This window comes from Nomia melanderi, chromosome 1 (assembly GCF_051020985.1).
Source record: "Nomia melanderi isolate GNS246 chromosome 1, iyNomMela1, whole genome shotgun sequence".
Lineage (NCBI taxonomy): Eukaryota > Metazoa > Arthropoda > Insecta > Hymenoptera > Halictidae > Nomia > Nomia melanderi.
In genome coordinates this window covers 23291689-23308639 of record NC_134999.1, presented here as the reverse complement: position 1 = coordinate 23308639, position 16951 = coordinate 23291689, and the positions used below count along the sequence as shown (strand labels likewise).

Below are 16951 nucleotides of genomic sequence, written 5' to 3'. Positions count from 1 at the left end.
TTTTCTAGTAAATATTCATCGATTTTCTGTTGACGTAAGGAATAAATATTTATAAACTTTAACAATCTTCATTTTTTAATAATAATTGTTGGGAAATTTTTATAAAGTTACCTGTACGCTAAAATATATTTTGGCACACATTTTGGAAAAGGATAACTTCAATTTTGAATGTAGTACTAAATAAATAATTTCCTTTAGTAATTTTTTACATGATTGAATTTCTGATGCAGAATAACATAATTTATGTTTCTGAACTCCCTATATGTTGAACCATTTTGAGAAATAAATTTTTAACTCGCCAAATTTTGTCAAATATTTTTTATAAACATTCTTGTTATAAATTATATAAAAATGGAATTTGTTGAATATATTTCCTTATAAATCACGATTAAAGGAATTACATTTAACAGTTTTTATTTAAAGATGATTAATTAGTATATAACAGAATTAAAAAATTTGGCAATGTTTGTTATAATAAATTGAGAATTTGTGACGGTCGAATTCATTCACTTACGTACATATCAATAATTATCTGTCTGTTCATTATAGCTCCAGTTTCAACGTTAATTTTGAATAACTATTCGAACAGCCTCTTTAACAATTAATTAACATAGTATTTCTACGTACCACGTTATATTGAAATTATAGGTCACATTACTATTGAACGATTCCATTAAACCAATTGAATATAAGTTCATAACAATGGAAAACAGTCTTTTCTAGTTTCTGAAGTAAAATATAAAAGTGCCATTTTCATTATTTTAATATATTGCTTTAAAATAATGTTTAAATAGTATATATTTTTATTTGAAAAATTCCTCCTTAAGATTATTAGACCTTTTATACATCCAAATTTTCTATTGACAAGGAAATTAAACAATCTAAGAAATATTGACATTTTTATTTTCACTAGGAATTGGTTAAAAATTGGTTAAACGTAATATCACTTATCAACCTATCATTTTTTATTATTAAATGTAATATCACTTATCTGTATACAGAATAATCAGAATCATAAATAACGAAAACATACGGTCCTGAGAGTGCCGGGCAATTACTCGAGCAGTCCGAAATTTATTCGGAGTGTTATCTCGATAAGATGCACAGCTTACGGTTGAAATAACAGTGGACCCCTTGGACTTAGCTTCGTGTAGTGGTCGCAACGCAAACCGGAGTGGGTTGTTGTACATACATAAACATGATCCATGAACCGAGTCATCTCTTCGAAAGGGAACAACAGTGCGAATTTCATGTACAAGGAAACGTCTATGCCATTTAGTGAACGTCGAATATTCCCTGTAACTTTGTCCCCGGGAATAATTAATTAATGCATAATCAGTCGAATTTACTGGAGAAATAGAGAGTTATAATAATGATACGAAATTCATTGAAATTGTTCAATACTATTGCAGTTAAAAATGGGACGTGAGGAATATATACTTTCAATTTTTAATTGAACATATTGATTAATTCCGTCGCGAATCAATGCTATATGAATGATATTATATAATTTTATTTACAATGAATTTAAAATTTTGACAAAAAGAATATATTCAATTTAATTTAATTATGTTTACTAGAATATTTTATCTAATTATCAATTTTAATTTAATTAGTTTAATACCTCATATTTTTACACCAACATTCACTTGTTTTATTTAGCCTCCTCTGTTATTGTTTTGAGTGTGTAACTAATTTTATATTGGTTATTGTTTCTTGTGGAAGTGATACTGTCTGAAATGACGATGGCTAATGAAGAAAAAAAATGGCACGTGACGAAAGGTAATGAAATGAAGATAAATATGAAGTAATTGAAAGGTGAGGAACAATATACTGCAAGCAATTAATTTTCACTTTGATTCAAACATCTAGGTTTACATGAAAATGAATTGATATTTGGTGTAAATAAAATACCACTTTGTTTGGTATAAATAGAACACTACTTTGCTTGGTAAAAATAAATTACTACTTTATTTGGTGTAAATAAATTGCTACTTCATTTGATATAAATAAAATACTAGTTCATTTGTTACAATTAAATTACTATTTTACTTGGTATAAATAAAATACTCAAATTTCTAACATCAAGTGTACACTATACTTTTATTATTATTATTATTATTATTATTATATTTACTTTTATTATTAATAACTCTCATTCAAAACGACATTCACCTTCACCACAAAAAACGTCTCAACCACAGATCCCAATCCAATCATTACCTCCACCATACCTCCCAATGTTCCGTTACTCCTCATTTTTATTGTCGCATCCCATACAAGATAAATCCGCAGAAAAGAAGCTACAAGCTGCGGGAGCAAGCGTGGATGGCAGAAAATACAAACGACCGAATTTCCACTGGCGCCACGCGCGGTCCGCCGCGGCGCGGGCGCGTCGAGTGTAGGTCGGCGGAGCCACTCAATCCTATGAATTACCGCAGGTGTCCGGCGATCCGCTGCATTAATGCTAATGCGGAATGTTACCGAATTGTTCAACAAGCGCAGATTGAACAACGCCGACCTGTTATACGGCAGCCGTGTACGGGGTGTCGATGCATTATTCAAGCGCAAACGCCGTCACGTGTACGCTGCCGCGGCGTTGTTGCGCGTTAACTTGCCCTAAACTCCGTCTGCGGAAGCCAGGGAGCACAGCGAGGGATCCGAGGAGGACACGCTCGAGGAAACGGGCGTCGGCGGGAAAGAGACCGTCCACGAACACGAACTGTTAAGGGGTCATTCAATTCTAGAATTTTGAAACAATGGTTTTTAGTTAAATGATGCTTTATTGTGTGAGGAATGTGGGGAAAGAATCTTTTCGAGTGCCACTCGCAGAGTTTAAATACAATCATTTATTGGACGAAGATTCTTTGAAATATAGAAAAACTTCCACAGATGATAATAATAATAATAATAATTATTATTATTATTATTATTTTGGATTTAACCGTTTCGGGATTGATTATCACCTGAGAATGATACTGATTGACTGAGTCACATTCCAACTGAATGTACTGCGCGTTGCATGGAACTTGGTACTCCTGGCGTCGTGGGGGCGGAGTCAGACGCTCGATAGTCCCGCCTATTGCTCCTCCGCGGCACCGAGACGTCCAATCGCGAGTCCGGAAGACGCCCTCCGAGCTCGCTGTCGCGCGACTCGGCTGGTGAGCGTCAGCACCTCGGCCAATCAGGCGTGTGTCTTCGAATTTGACCAATCAGACGAAAGTGCCAGGTTCTGTGCAACGCACGGTACAAATCACTAAACTGAGTAAAATAAAACCCAGTGAACATGGGTATAAAATGTTTAAAAACTTCACAAACCACCCTGAAAATATATGTAGTAGATATATTTTGTTGTTAATTCCATACTTTATATGGTTTTTATTTTAAAAATTCGCGAAGCAATGTTTTACTATTATATATTAACTATTAATATTAATTAATATCTCAATCCTCCATTCAGAAAATTATAGCTCCACGATCCATAAGAAAACCCACAAAGCAAACCGAACCGATTCACCTCACCAAGCAAAATAACTCTCGAAGATAACAAATTTCCCATTCACTTCCCCCCTCATTTTTTAAAAACCATCTCGACAACTTCCAACGAACGACGCCATAATTTCCAATTGATACCAACCTCGGTAACAAGTATCACAGAAAAACTCCCTGCAAGACCTTTCCCTCCGCCCACCCCATATTCAGCAATCGCCCCCTCTCTTTCGTTACCGCAAACAATTTCCTTCTCTCCGACCCTGGCGGGGGGGACGGGGTGCTTCTTTAATTGGAGGTTTTCCGTGGAGCCCGTAACGCAGTCAGTGGCCCCGAATTGAAAAGCGTTCGCGAACACAATAACTCGCGCGGATCATTAAAGTTCGCGGGGCATATTCGAGAGAAATTCGCCGGTTGGCCTGGGAGGGGGGCGGGAATCGTCAGGACGGCTCGAAGGGGGCAATGAAAGTTTAGGGGTGTCCGGGGGTGTCTGTTTTATTATTTTTTTACTTATTTAACTCTTTGCACTTGATAATATTTTTTTGCAAATATTTGTTATTTTCTGACCAAATATTCACCCTTGTTGTACAATGGGTGAATATTTGAAAAAATGACGAGTGAGATTGGTGGTGAAGATTTGTAGACTAATTTGACAATGAGTGTTGTTTATTAGCCAAGGACCGAAGCAAACGACAATTTCGTTGTTATTAATTTATCTTCAAATAAAATTTCCACTTTAAGTAGAATGGATAATTTTAATTTTCTTCTAAATTGCTGATAGTGAAATGTTAGAATATTATTTGTAACAATATTATTTGTAACATACGCATTAAGTCGCCATAATTATAAATGTAAGTTATAAATTATGATAAATTGAAGTTAACAATATTTTTATTAATTTCATAGAAAAATACAGAACAATCAATTTTACTGGTCTGTGGTACTAGTGTTATTAGAACTACTGAGCAGTTGAATTGATTTTCAGCACTATTTCTGATGGTAGTGTCAGAACATTTCTTTTGAAATTTTAACCTAACATTATTTTCTTAGTTTAACACTAGAACTACCAGATGGGTCAAAACGACCCACTCCTTAAGGGAATTGAACACACAATAAATGTATTTTTATAAGTTCTACAAGAAAATGCAGAAAAATCAATTTTATTGATGATTCTAGTGTTAATTGTCCATTCTGAATTGAATTTTGGATGAGAGTGTAGGCTTCTTCATGTAATTTAAATATGTCGAACAATTATTTATTATATAATGTTTATAAGAGCAGTTGAAGTGATGTTCAGCACTATTTCTGACGGTAGTGTCAGGAGACTTCTTTTGAAATTTTAACCTAATATTATTTTCTGAGCTTAACATTAAAACCAGATGGGTCAAAAAGGGCCCACGCCTTAAGGAAATTGAACGCAAAATAAATGAATTTTTATGAATTCTACAAGAAAATGCAGAACATCAATTCTACTGGTGGTTCTAGTGTGAAGTGGCTACATATTTGCTGGATAGTCACTGGAACACCGGCCGATCGGCCCCTCTCGAGCCTGCCCCGTCCCTCCTTCATCTTTCTGTTTCTCGAGTGGCCAATTACGAACAACGGAGATTTCAGAGACTCCAGTCGAGGGTAAACGAAGACCCGGATATCGATCGGGAATGAAAGAGGATCCGGCACGTCGGTCGTTTCCGTCGCGGTATAATAATTCGAGACGTCCTCGTGTTTCCACGTCTAACCCCTTCCTTCCCATTGGTCCGTAAGACAGCGTCCTCGCGTTAGGCCTCGTCAGGATTAACGATAACCGTATCGGGAAAGGGTCAAATTAATTAAAATCAAAGGAATTAAATGACTTAAGCTCAAAGGATTTAAATGACTTAAAACAAAAGAAATTAAATGACTTAGACTCAAAGGATCTAAATGACTTAAAATAAAAGAAATTAAATGACTTAGAGTCAAAGGATTTAAATGATTTAGACTCAATGGATTTGAGTGACTTAAATACCAAGAATTAAGTGACTTAAGCTCAAATCATGTAAATGACTTAAAATCAAAGAAACTAAACGACTTAGAGTCAAAGAATTTAAATGAGTTACACTCAAACGATTTAAAAGATTTAAACTCAAAGTATTTGAATGACTTAACCTCCAAAGACTTAACTCAAAGAATTTAAACGATTTAGACTCAAAATATTTAAATGACTTAAACGCAAATGATTTAAATGACCTAATCTTGATGATTTATCTGACTTAAACTCAATCGATTTAAATGAATTAAACTCAAAGAATTTAAGTGACCTATGCTCAAACGATTTAAATGACTTAAACTCGGAGGATTTAAATGACTTAAACTCAAAAGATTGATATGACTTAATCTTAAAGTACTTAAATGACTTAGACTCATGACATCGGAGACATTAATAAATCCAAAATCTCCTTTGTAACATTCCCAAATTTTCCAAGAAAATATTCTGTATAAACAACAGCCAAGTTGATTCTCACATTTTGCAACTGAGTATTCCAAGCATGAGCATTCCATCTCGCCAAAATGTCGACGTCCACAAAGGGCGAGGAGAACGACAGAGTTACTTGACCCACCCTGTGTACTCGAGGATTTCCCAGGAAACAAGAGTTTCTTCTGCAAAGAGGAAGACAGGAGTGGGAGGAGGCCATGAAAAAGGGAATAACACTGCTAGCATCCTCGTCAACAGCGGAAGCACGATGAAATACTCGAATGGGACGTACGTTGTTTACGGATGCCAGAAGTCCGAGTGATTCTTATCAACGGTTCGATGGCACAGCTACATGTGGACACAACCGTTCCAAATGCTGAATTATGATATTTGTTTGGAACGATTTGATTGGCCGTGTGCTTGGGTACGAGGGGGAACAGGAAATTTATTTTTAAAAATTGATTCGACTGACTGGATTGGGGCCATTTTTATAGGTTCTCTACACTGATGTACAGGGCGTTGGTTACTAGCCAGTGTAATTATTATTATAATAAATTTAGTTTAATTAATTAAACATTTTTAAAATGACCTCCATGTGGTTGTAAAAAAACCTCTACAAAATATTATTATATTTATTATTATATTTATTACTGTATTCGTTACTATATTCATTATTATATTCATTATTATATTTATTACTGTATTCGTTACTATATTTATTATTATATTCATTATTATACTTACTATATTAGGATTTATTACATTAAATTCAATTTCCAAATAAATTTACTTTAATTAATTAAATATCTTTAAATCACCTCCACGAGGCTGCAAAAAAACCCTATAAAATATCATTAAAAAATGACATAAAAATTACTCAAAATGACTCAAAAAACGTATCTTCATTACTCCATCGAGCCCAAAAAAATTCCCAAAATCTTCCACCGAGAAAGTGCAAGGTCTTAAGTGGTTGCCGCAACGCGGTGTAACGTTTACGACTCAACGGTGTACGATTAGCACACAAAGGCCCGCAGAGTGGCTCGCGTCGAAATGACTGTTAGGTACCCCGGTGAATGAAGCCACTGGAACTACAAATTACTAATTACACCGCTCCCTTAGGGAATGCGGTGTCGGGCCTGTGTAATATATGATGCACGGCCGCGGCGACACGCGTTCAGCGCGCACAATACGTAACGCGCGCCCGACGAATTCCCTTTGTGTCACGTTACGCCGTTGCTTTAAGTATTCTTGAATCGGACTCGCGGAGTCCGATGGCCAGACGACTCGGGAGAGCGACGTAAAAACGAGGAATGCTAATTATTTTGTCAAGGAACAGCTTTCGGCGTTGGGTGACGACGGGCGTGTTCTTGTAATACGTCACCGTGCCTCGAAGTGCTTTTTTTCGGATTTTGTTTTGCAGCGTTGTGAATGCCGTTTACAGACATCTTTTTATTTTTTAAACGAACGGGGTCGGGGAATGAGTATAATGACGTGAGGCAGAGAGTATGAGTGTTGAGGGTGTGGATATGAGAGCTCAAAGCGATACGTGTAAACATGGCTGAAGGAAATGTGAATTTCGTTGATTTCGATTTTATTTGATTGCATATAGACTCAATGGGTTGCTGAGATTGTTGCGATTAAAATGAGCCCAAACACAATAGGAATCGGAGTAGTTTTAGGAATTTCGTGTAATTTTCGAAGCTAAAGGTGCGTTTCCATGACATTGTGAAAGTAGAGCGATTTGTGTCGTGTTTGGACTCGTTTTAATCAGGAGAATCTCAGTATTCTATTGGTAGTATGATTGAGAATGTTTAACATACTGTGAAGGAACTTTCAATTGTAGTAATTGAAGAGCCATAAATATTTTAAATTACCGGAAAGCTAGACAACGGCTTGAAGATACTTAAAATGCTTCTGGATCATTAGAATAAATTATTCAAATTCATCTATCGTCCCTCAAAATTGATTAGTTACCTGGCCTCGTTTCTAGTCCGCAACTCTACAGTCAGCTGTATGTAGAATGCCAGTATATCTAGCATTTGTGATCGTGCCAATTCTAATGAGTGCCCTAGTCGCATGCATTTTCGAATACGTATTTCTTACAACCGATCATAAATACTCGCCTGCCGAACCGAAAATCCTTCAGTGCAATGTTCCTATACGTCTTGTTGTAGTCCACCATTGTTTTCGCTTTCAATCGACATGAAATTTTGTGCAGAGGTTCAAAATAACATAATTCAGGGAACATCGTAGGAGTTTTTTGATTAAATAACAAATCTGTTTCTATGAATACCTTAGTGCCAAATTTTTCGAAAGACCCTTGGAGAGAGTCAAGCAAAATTAGAATCAGTGAAATGAAAGTTAGTCAGGAACATGTGCAATCAGTAACCAATTGCAGTGAGGGACAAGTTCAACCAGGATAAAGTTCAACCAGAATCAAGTTCAACCAGGATAATCTTCTATCAGGATCAAGTTCAATCAGGAACAAGTTGAGTCAGCAGCCAAGTGCAATGAGGATAAAGTTCAATCAGGAACAATTTCAATTAGCAACCAAATTCAATCAGGAACAAGTTTTGTGAGGAACAAGTTCAATATCAGGAACAAGTTCCATGAGCAATCATGTTCAATCAGGAACAAGTTCAATCAGCAATCAAGTCCTGTGATGAACAAGTTCAATCAGCTACCAATTTCAGTGAGGAACGAGTTCAATCAGGATCAAGTTTAACCAGGATCAAATTCAAACAGAATAAAGTTCAATCAGGATTAAGTTCAATCAGGAACAAGTTGAGTCAGCAGCCAAGTGCAATGAGGATAAATTTCAATCAGGAACAAGTTCAATTAGCAACCAAATACAGTGAGGAACAAGTTCAAACAGGAACAAGTTCAGAAGTAAATTCAGGAAACCCCTATCAGTCATTCAGTCAGTTAGTCATCAGAAAGGTTCTAGTCCCATAACCTTTGTTCCTTCGAGTAGTAAAAACTATCGTACATCCAAGATACTCGCAACACTCCAAGTTAACAGCTTGTCCAAACTTGACACTCTTTGTTCACCACTCCCATACCGCAATCTCACGTGCCTCTGCAGTGACTAAAAGACTCCAAGAAGCCATAGAGACAGACACAAAATTACATACAGGCTCGCGAGCGTCATAAACACTCCCCTCTCGCTCGTTACGGAGAACGCGAATACAACTTGTCCGATCGTAGAGCCGAAGAAGCCGTCGAAAAATGTACGGGAACGGTCGAAAGCTCAGCGTCAAAATTATGAAAACATTTAAATCACTAAATGAAAAATTAAGCGAGCCCAGACATACCATAAAACTTCTAAAACATCAGATAAAAATACAAGAGCACCTAAATTATCCGAAAGAAACCATAAGTGGCATCAAAATATTACAGAAAATTGCAAAACCACTTAAATCACTAAATTAAAAATTACGCGAGCACAGGCATAACTAAAACCTGCAAATACCCAAAATATCAGAGGAAACTTACAAATCCACCTAAATTGTCAAAAAAAAACTATAAGTAGCCGTCTAAAAATGTACGGGAACGGTCGAAAGCTCAGCGTCACGTTCCGTAGTCTGCGCTGTCCAGCTCCACTCGAGCTTCCTCGCCGGTTAAGCTCGCCGACTCGCCTCCAAATCGAATAAAAGTCGGATAGTCGCTCGGCTTTTGCCTTATTTACGAGAGCGCGGGGGGAAAGAAGGCGCGCGGGACGGAGGTCAGTGAAACAGCCGGGCGCCGACAGAAGGCAGCGACGTGATATCCGCTGAAGTGGGCGCGATCGTCATCGAATTATCGTTACCCTTCGGCTCCCGGATTATCGCGGCGATCAGCCGTGAATTTCGAGTCTCTCGTATCGAGGACAGTTTAGGGGATTGATCACGTGGCCCGGGATTAGTTGGAGGACATCTTTGCGTCGACGCGAGTGGGAACTGCGGTTGATGCGTTGAGTTCTGGTCGTTTAAGGTGGCTAATGATGGATTTTGAGAGAGTTGAGAAATAAGAGTGAATTGTTTATTGTTTTTTAGAGAAATTAGGGAGATTGACTGAGAGCAGTTTTTTTAGTTTAATGACGAAATGAGAATCTTGGAGTTGGTGATTTATAGTTGTCTGGTAGGGCTAGTGTTAGCATTAGAATTAGCCAATTTGTAAATTATTCTTTAGTTTGCATATTACTAAATTTAAACATTTTTTAACTAAAGTTTTTTACTTAAAATTTCTTCAGAAATTTCGTAGAGGAGGATCTATTATTTTTTCAATAATTGTAAGAGTTAGCCATTTTGTAAATTTGTGTTTTACAATTATTGAAAGAATAATGGATCCTTCTCAATGAAGTTTTTGAAGAAATTTTAAGTAAAAAAGTATTTAATTAAGAAATTTTTAGATTTAGTAATATAGGAACTAAGTTTTGGTGACCGAAATCTCAAATTTTACAGCTTTTCAATGCTGACAATCTGATACCACCAAAGCTACATAAGTATCCCATAAAAAGGAGATTTTATGGTACTTTAGATTCCATCTTAGAGGAATACGAAAACCATGACAGAAATTTTATTGTTCATTCTATTGTGTTACAAAGGATTTATAATAAATGATTCAAACAATGTACTTAGAGCTCGAAATTATTCATTTCGAGAATAGTTTCGGTAAAATTCATCACTGTGTGTCTGCCGCGTTTGAAATAATAAAATTATAAGTAACGAAGAGACGCGTTAATCAAGCCGTATTTAAGAGCACGCGTACGCTATGAATATTTAGATTTAATTTTCTCCGAGATAAAACCCAATAAAATAGACTTCATTCTGTTATTCCTACTTACGTTTGCGTTTGAAATCGTCTCACGGCTGATTGTACTATCACCGATATCACGTTTTGTATAGAATTAACATAAATAAATGTATTTCGTTGTTATAATAATCGCACGTGTTACTATTCGACTTGATCCAAAAAGAAAAAACGTAAATTATTCGAGAAAACTATAAGAAGCAGCTGAATTATTAGAGACAATTATAAAAATACTTGAATCACTGAATCAAAAATTACCCGAGCACAGATGTAATTTAAAACTGCAAAAGAAACCAAAATATCAGAAAGAAATAACAAAAAGGCTTAAATTATCCGAAAGAAACTATGAGAGGCACATAAAATGTTACAGAAAATTATAAAAACATATATATCACTAAATGAAAAATTAAACGAGCACAGACGTACCTTAAAACTTCTAAAATATCAGAAAAAAATTAGAAAAAAACTCGAATCGCTACAGAAAAATTACAAAATACCTAAATTATGCGAAAGAAACGTTAGGAGGCACCTAAAATGTTACAAAGAATTTTAAAAGCACTTAAATCACGAAACAAAAAATTATGCGAGCACAGACACAACCAAAAACCGAATCACCAAAAATCTCAGAAAAACCTCAAAACCCCTTAAACCACTAGCCAAAAACTTCCAAAAATCAAACACTCTCAAACAGTCAAACACCCTCAACTTCCCAAAGTCCGAAATCACGAATAATCCCCTAAAAACAACCCCCAGGGTCGGCAGGAATTCAAACAAAACTGGAGGGGATTTCTTCGCAGTTCCAAGGAACCTGGCGAGACAATAATAATTTAATCAGAAGGTATCCGTAAGTCTAGAAAGCTAAGAAGGAGGGTGGCTTGGGGGTTGGCGGGGGGTGGGAGTCGGTCTTCGTTCTGCCATCCGGTAGAACATATTAATATCTCGAGTTTTGACGTCTGGAGTCGTCGGTGGAGCGCGACTCGGCGCCAGTATCCCGGGGGCGGGGGCGGAGGAGGGGGGGTGTTGCCAGTAGTCGGAGGAGTAATCAGAGGGCTAGATTAATTGTTTCCACGGGACTCTTGGCCTAGCGTTGCACAAATACATGGAAGACTTCGCCCTTCGTGATAATGCCAGAGGAACAGACACAATGGGCTGCCATAACTCAACCCTTTCGAGGGGGTGGGGCGGGCAGGGGGTGGGGGACGTGTGTAAATATTCCATACGGGCTAAGTCACTTAAAGTTACCACCTGAGGCGTTTACCTTCCTCCTGAGCTAATAAACGGTTTTCACGAGTTTGACGATTTCGTCTGGCTAGATTTCCATGGGAATTATCTGGGAATCGTAACCCGTGTCGCGTCTCGATTGTTGCCGCGGTGTTTACCAGTGGAACGCTCTGTTCTGAGGAGCCTTGAAGGAGACGACCCCTGTGGAGGGTTGCTGTGGAGGTACCTATTCAGGAACGTGATATTTTTTTTTTAATTTTCATGTGAGATTTTGTGTTTTGAGTTGTGAGTGTGCATACTATCTTGGAGAAATAGTGAAACATTTACGTTAATGTCATCGAAAATTATTGTTGGAATATGTATACAAATGGATTTTAATATTGAGACTACCATGGGTCAAATTTGACCCATTGTGGAATTATTGCTTTACAAATATTTAAAAGATGACAAGACTTTTGGGAAATAACATGTTAATATATTTGAAAATTATTGTTGGAACATATGTACAAATGGATGTTAATACTGAAACTACCATGGGTCAGATTTGACCCATTTGGGACTTAGTGTTCTTCATCAAAAGGGGACTACAATGGGAAAACGTTATTTTAGGAAATAAGATATTAACCCATTAAGTCCCATGAAATTTTTTGTTTGAATTTTCAATTTTGAGTATTAGTTTCTTGATTTTTCAAAGATCTTTCAAACGTTTAATAATTCTTTTTGCTAACATTGGAGCTGAATATCTATTAACAGTACATGTTCCGTCGTCCGAAGACGGAAAGATTAAATCGTAAATCTCCATAAAGCCCTCCGTCATTGACAACTTGGCGAAAAATATCTTCGTTCAAGTAAATGACGGGGGTACACGTGTTTTGCAGCCGTTCGGCCGAACGGTAAAAATTCAGTCCGTGGTCGACGGCTTGCAAAACACATGCCGCAGCCTTGGCAAACCACCCCTTGGAGACACCCTCGGAGGGAGAGTGGATGACGTCACACGAAGCCGGAAAAACCCAAAAGGAGCGGGCTCTCGCGGCTGAGATGCACCCACGCACGGACAGGTGGCGTACGAATCGCCTCGGCCCGAGGGACCCGCCAATTGGGACCTTCATTTTCCGGCATTTTCCGATTCGCCGATTGGTGCATTCCTCAACCACCAGTCCCAGTGGAGAACACGCCAACGCGTTCATCTCAGCGAATCGGAAAATTCGACGTCTCCACTTCCGCATGCGTTCCGTCAACGCGGCAAATTCACTTCCGGCGTGGGTGAATCGAAGTGAATTTGCGTCTCCAAGGGGTCAGTTAGCATCAACAAGTCAAGGGAACAACATCATCCTCCCGCGAAAAACGTACCATTTAAACCGAAACCTTGTCGGAACACAACGTATTCACCCTATCTCTGTAAAATGTCGTAGGGTCGTACGCGCATCGTGACGTCGATTTAAAATCGTATCGGAGATTTACGCCCTCCGTTGACTCGGCTCTCAACGCATCCCACAGTCTCGTCGCGAACGCGTACTCACACATTGTGAAACAGTACATCATTATTGTATATTTACCAAAATTAATATAATTAGAAACTATAGTAATAATAAACAACATAATGCAATCGATAACATTTTCAAACGATAATATAATTATAAACCATCGTAATACTAAATAACATAATGCAATTAATAATATTTGCAAACAACAATAAAATTAGACACTATCATAATAATAAATAACGTATCACAAAAATTAATACAATTAGAAACTATCATAATAATAAATAACAAATCACAAAAATTTATAAAATTAGAAACTATCATAATAATAAATAACAAACTACAAAAATTAATATAATTAGAAACTATAATGAATCTGTGAATATAATGATGTGCACACATTCCAATGATCAAATTCTAATACTCACGAGAAACACTAAAAATATTATTTCGTTGGTAGTGTTGGTAAAATTTATTATCAACCATGATCGTTAGTGGACGTGAATTCGAAACATTATATTGTTGTCAATATGCTTTACGTGTTTCGTCACGCGGACACAACGGGCGTTATACAATTACATAATTAAAGAAGCATACAGCGCGAATGCGCGAGCATTAATTACACTGAAACAGGAAGCAAATGAAAACAGGATAATTATAATGCTTTGAATGAAAATTACAACCTGGCGACATGGAAGTGGGACTGCCGGTCCTAGAGAGATCGGCGAGATACGCTTCAGTTTTGAAAACGACCTCGAATTGAATAAGACAGTTCTCTTAATTTTGTATATTCGGACAATTATTTTGATGGGATATCGGAAACTGGTGTTCAAGATATAAGAGAATTCGTAAACTGAAGGTAATGGTTTAGTGAATTCGTTTGGTAATGATTGAATTTAGAAAAGCTGCAGATTTAGAAAAATCCGAGTTTAGAATAATTGGGCCTTTAGAAAAAGTAGTGTTCAGAACAATTATTCATTTAGAAGAAAATGAATTTAGAACAATTTCATATTTAGAGTAGCTTGAACTTATAACAGTTTTCTATTTAGAGAAGCTTCAATTTAGAACAATTTTTTATATAGACGTGCTTGAATTTAGAAAATCTTAAATTTAGAATGATTTTCCACTTAGGAAAGCTTAAATTTATAATAATTATCCATTTAAAAAAGCTTGAATTTAGGAAAGCTTGAATTTAGAACAATTTTATATTTAGGAAAGCTTGAATTTAGAATAATTTTCCATTTATAAAAGCTTGAATTTAGGAAAGCTTAAATTCAGAGCATATTTCCATTTAGAAAACCTTCAATTTAGTACCACTTTCATTTAAAACAATCTTTCATTAAAAAAAACTTGAATTTGCAACAATCTTTCATTCAGAAGATAAACACACAACAAAACATTATCTGATTCTGTGCTTGCTCTAATATGAATATACAATACTCTGTCACTCTAATCAAAAGTTGCTGAATCAATTTTTTAAGTATAATTACTTCAGGAACCTCCGTTTAATAAATTGTTTAATAAGATCAGTATAACAGGTTCTTGCACGATCCATGCTAGCCACTGATATGTGGTCCATCGGCAGTCGATAATTAAAACAATTGTACGACCAGGGCAATGGCTGGTAAACTAAAATTACTCACCGACAACGTGGAGATAGCCGTACTGTGTTTTCGCGGTCGCCGTATTAATCTGACACATGTACTTTCCCTCGTCGTCCTCTTGTACCTCTTTGATATGTAGGGACCAGGTCCTGTGCTTATCGTGCGACACCGATATCCTGGGGTTCCTGGTAATAACATGATGTTGCACCGTCAGGATAGCGCCCTTGTCGAAAAGCATCCAGGCCACCTGAAACAAAACGGAGCCTTGTCACGCTGTGAACGCTATTCATATCGCAGTGTGAATTAGAAAATTTTAGGCTCCATTGAGATTCAGCTGATGGTCGAAGAATTAATAAAATAAAACCCTCGAGAATTAGAAAATTTTAGATTCCATTGAGATTAAGGTGATGATAGAAGAATTAACACTCTATGGACTGAACTGTTTTTTGTAGCTGTGATAAAATTTGTGGAGTATAAAATTAATAAATAAGGTGAATTAGAAAATTTTAGGTTCCATTAGGATTCAGCTGATGGTCGAATAATTAACACTCTATGAATTGAACTAAAATAAATTTTTTGGAGTATGAAATTAATAAATACCAACTTATGAATACTAATTAATTACTTGGCCTATAAAATCGTGTCATTCGTGGTGAAAATTTTAAACTGACTTTGAGAAATATAAGTAGTACCTTTTTTAAAAAAATAAATGATGTATTAGACTTTGTTTCTTTTTCTAAGAAATTGTTGAGGATAAAGTAGTTGCTTTGATTATAGTTAACAAATAAGTCAGAAGGGGTTAACAATGTATTCGATGGTCTTAATAATTTTATTAAATTATATTTTGTGACTTTGATGTTACAATAGGGTTCAACGTTTATCTCAGAAACGTATCAAAATAAATTTTGATTGTCAATTTTAAGTATTAGATTTCTGACTTTACACAGATTCCTTAGACTTGAAAAATTTTCCAATCTTTTAATAATTCCTTTCACTAACGTTGAAGCTTAATGTCAATTAACATGAAGCAATTCAAAATAAATTTCGATTCTCCATTTGAACTTTTAGTTTCTCCCTGATCACTGCAATCTAAAAAAATTCAATATTCCACAAAACCTGTTCACTCCAAACCTGCCCAATCCACTAATAAAAAATACATTATTCCCACCATACTATCTCCCAAGACTACATCCACACAGTTCCCATGATTAATTCGCCCTACAGCAAAAATTCGTCGCTGAGGAGTCAATGAATCCTGCTCCTCTCGCGATCGAGACACGTTGCTCCATTCAAAATCGAATCTCCGAATGTACTCCGGGAACTGACCGAGAAACGGGAGTACTCTCTTGAACGGAGAATCTAATCGCGTTGAATCGGATAAATGGCGGCCGCGAGAGGGAACCAAACACGGGATGCCGGACGAGTCGGATGATCTACGGTGCTTTCAACCGGCCGAGTGATCTACAGACCCGCCAAGGTTATGGATATTCATCGGTAAAATGAATTGCCCCGAGGACTGCGGCCAGATTCCTCGCGAACGTATCCGGGGTAACAAGAACGTGACGACGTCTATGTACACGGACCGCGCTATTTACGGAGAATGTTTTCTGCTACACTCGATGGACGACCAAACACGGTCCGATCTGCAAACAGCGGGGCTCCATTACTGTTGGCATTGTCTTGACAAATTTGATTGGCCGCTGATACGCGACAATCGGTTGTGAAACACTGTCCTCGTGGAATGGTCTTGGAGTTATATTGGAAATCGCACTTTTTGGTTAGAGGGAATAGTAGGTGTGTAGGAAGAGTGGTTCTTTAATGATTTGGATGATTTTCGAGTATGTTGTGGGGGATTAGATTCTGAACAACTTTTTATTATAGTGTTATTGTCGCTTGATTTTAGTTTTGAAGAT

General features: G+C 36.8%; 1 protein-coding gene across 1 annotated transcript in view; it reads right to left on the bottom strand.

The window, feature by feature from the left end:
* The window catches only part of LOC116425277 (lachesin), a 473102-nt gene that overhangs the window by 194047 nt on the left and 262104 nt on the right, over nucleotides 1-16951 (bottom strand). Inside the window, exon 3 of the mRNA XM_076366478.1 lies at nucleotides 15078-15285. Coding sequence (XP_076222593.1) covers nucleotides 15078-15285 — 208 coding nt within the window. The remainder of the gene's footprint in view (nucleotides 1-15077; nucleotides 15286-16951) is intronic.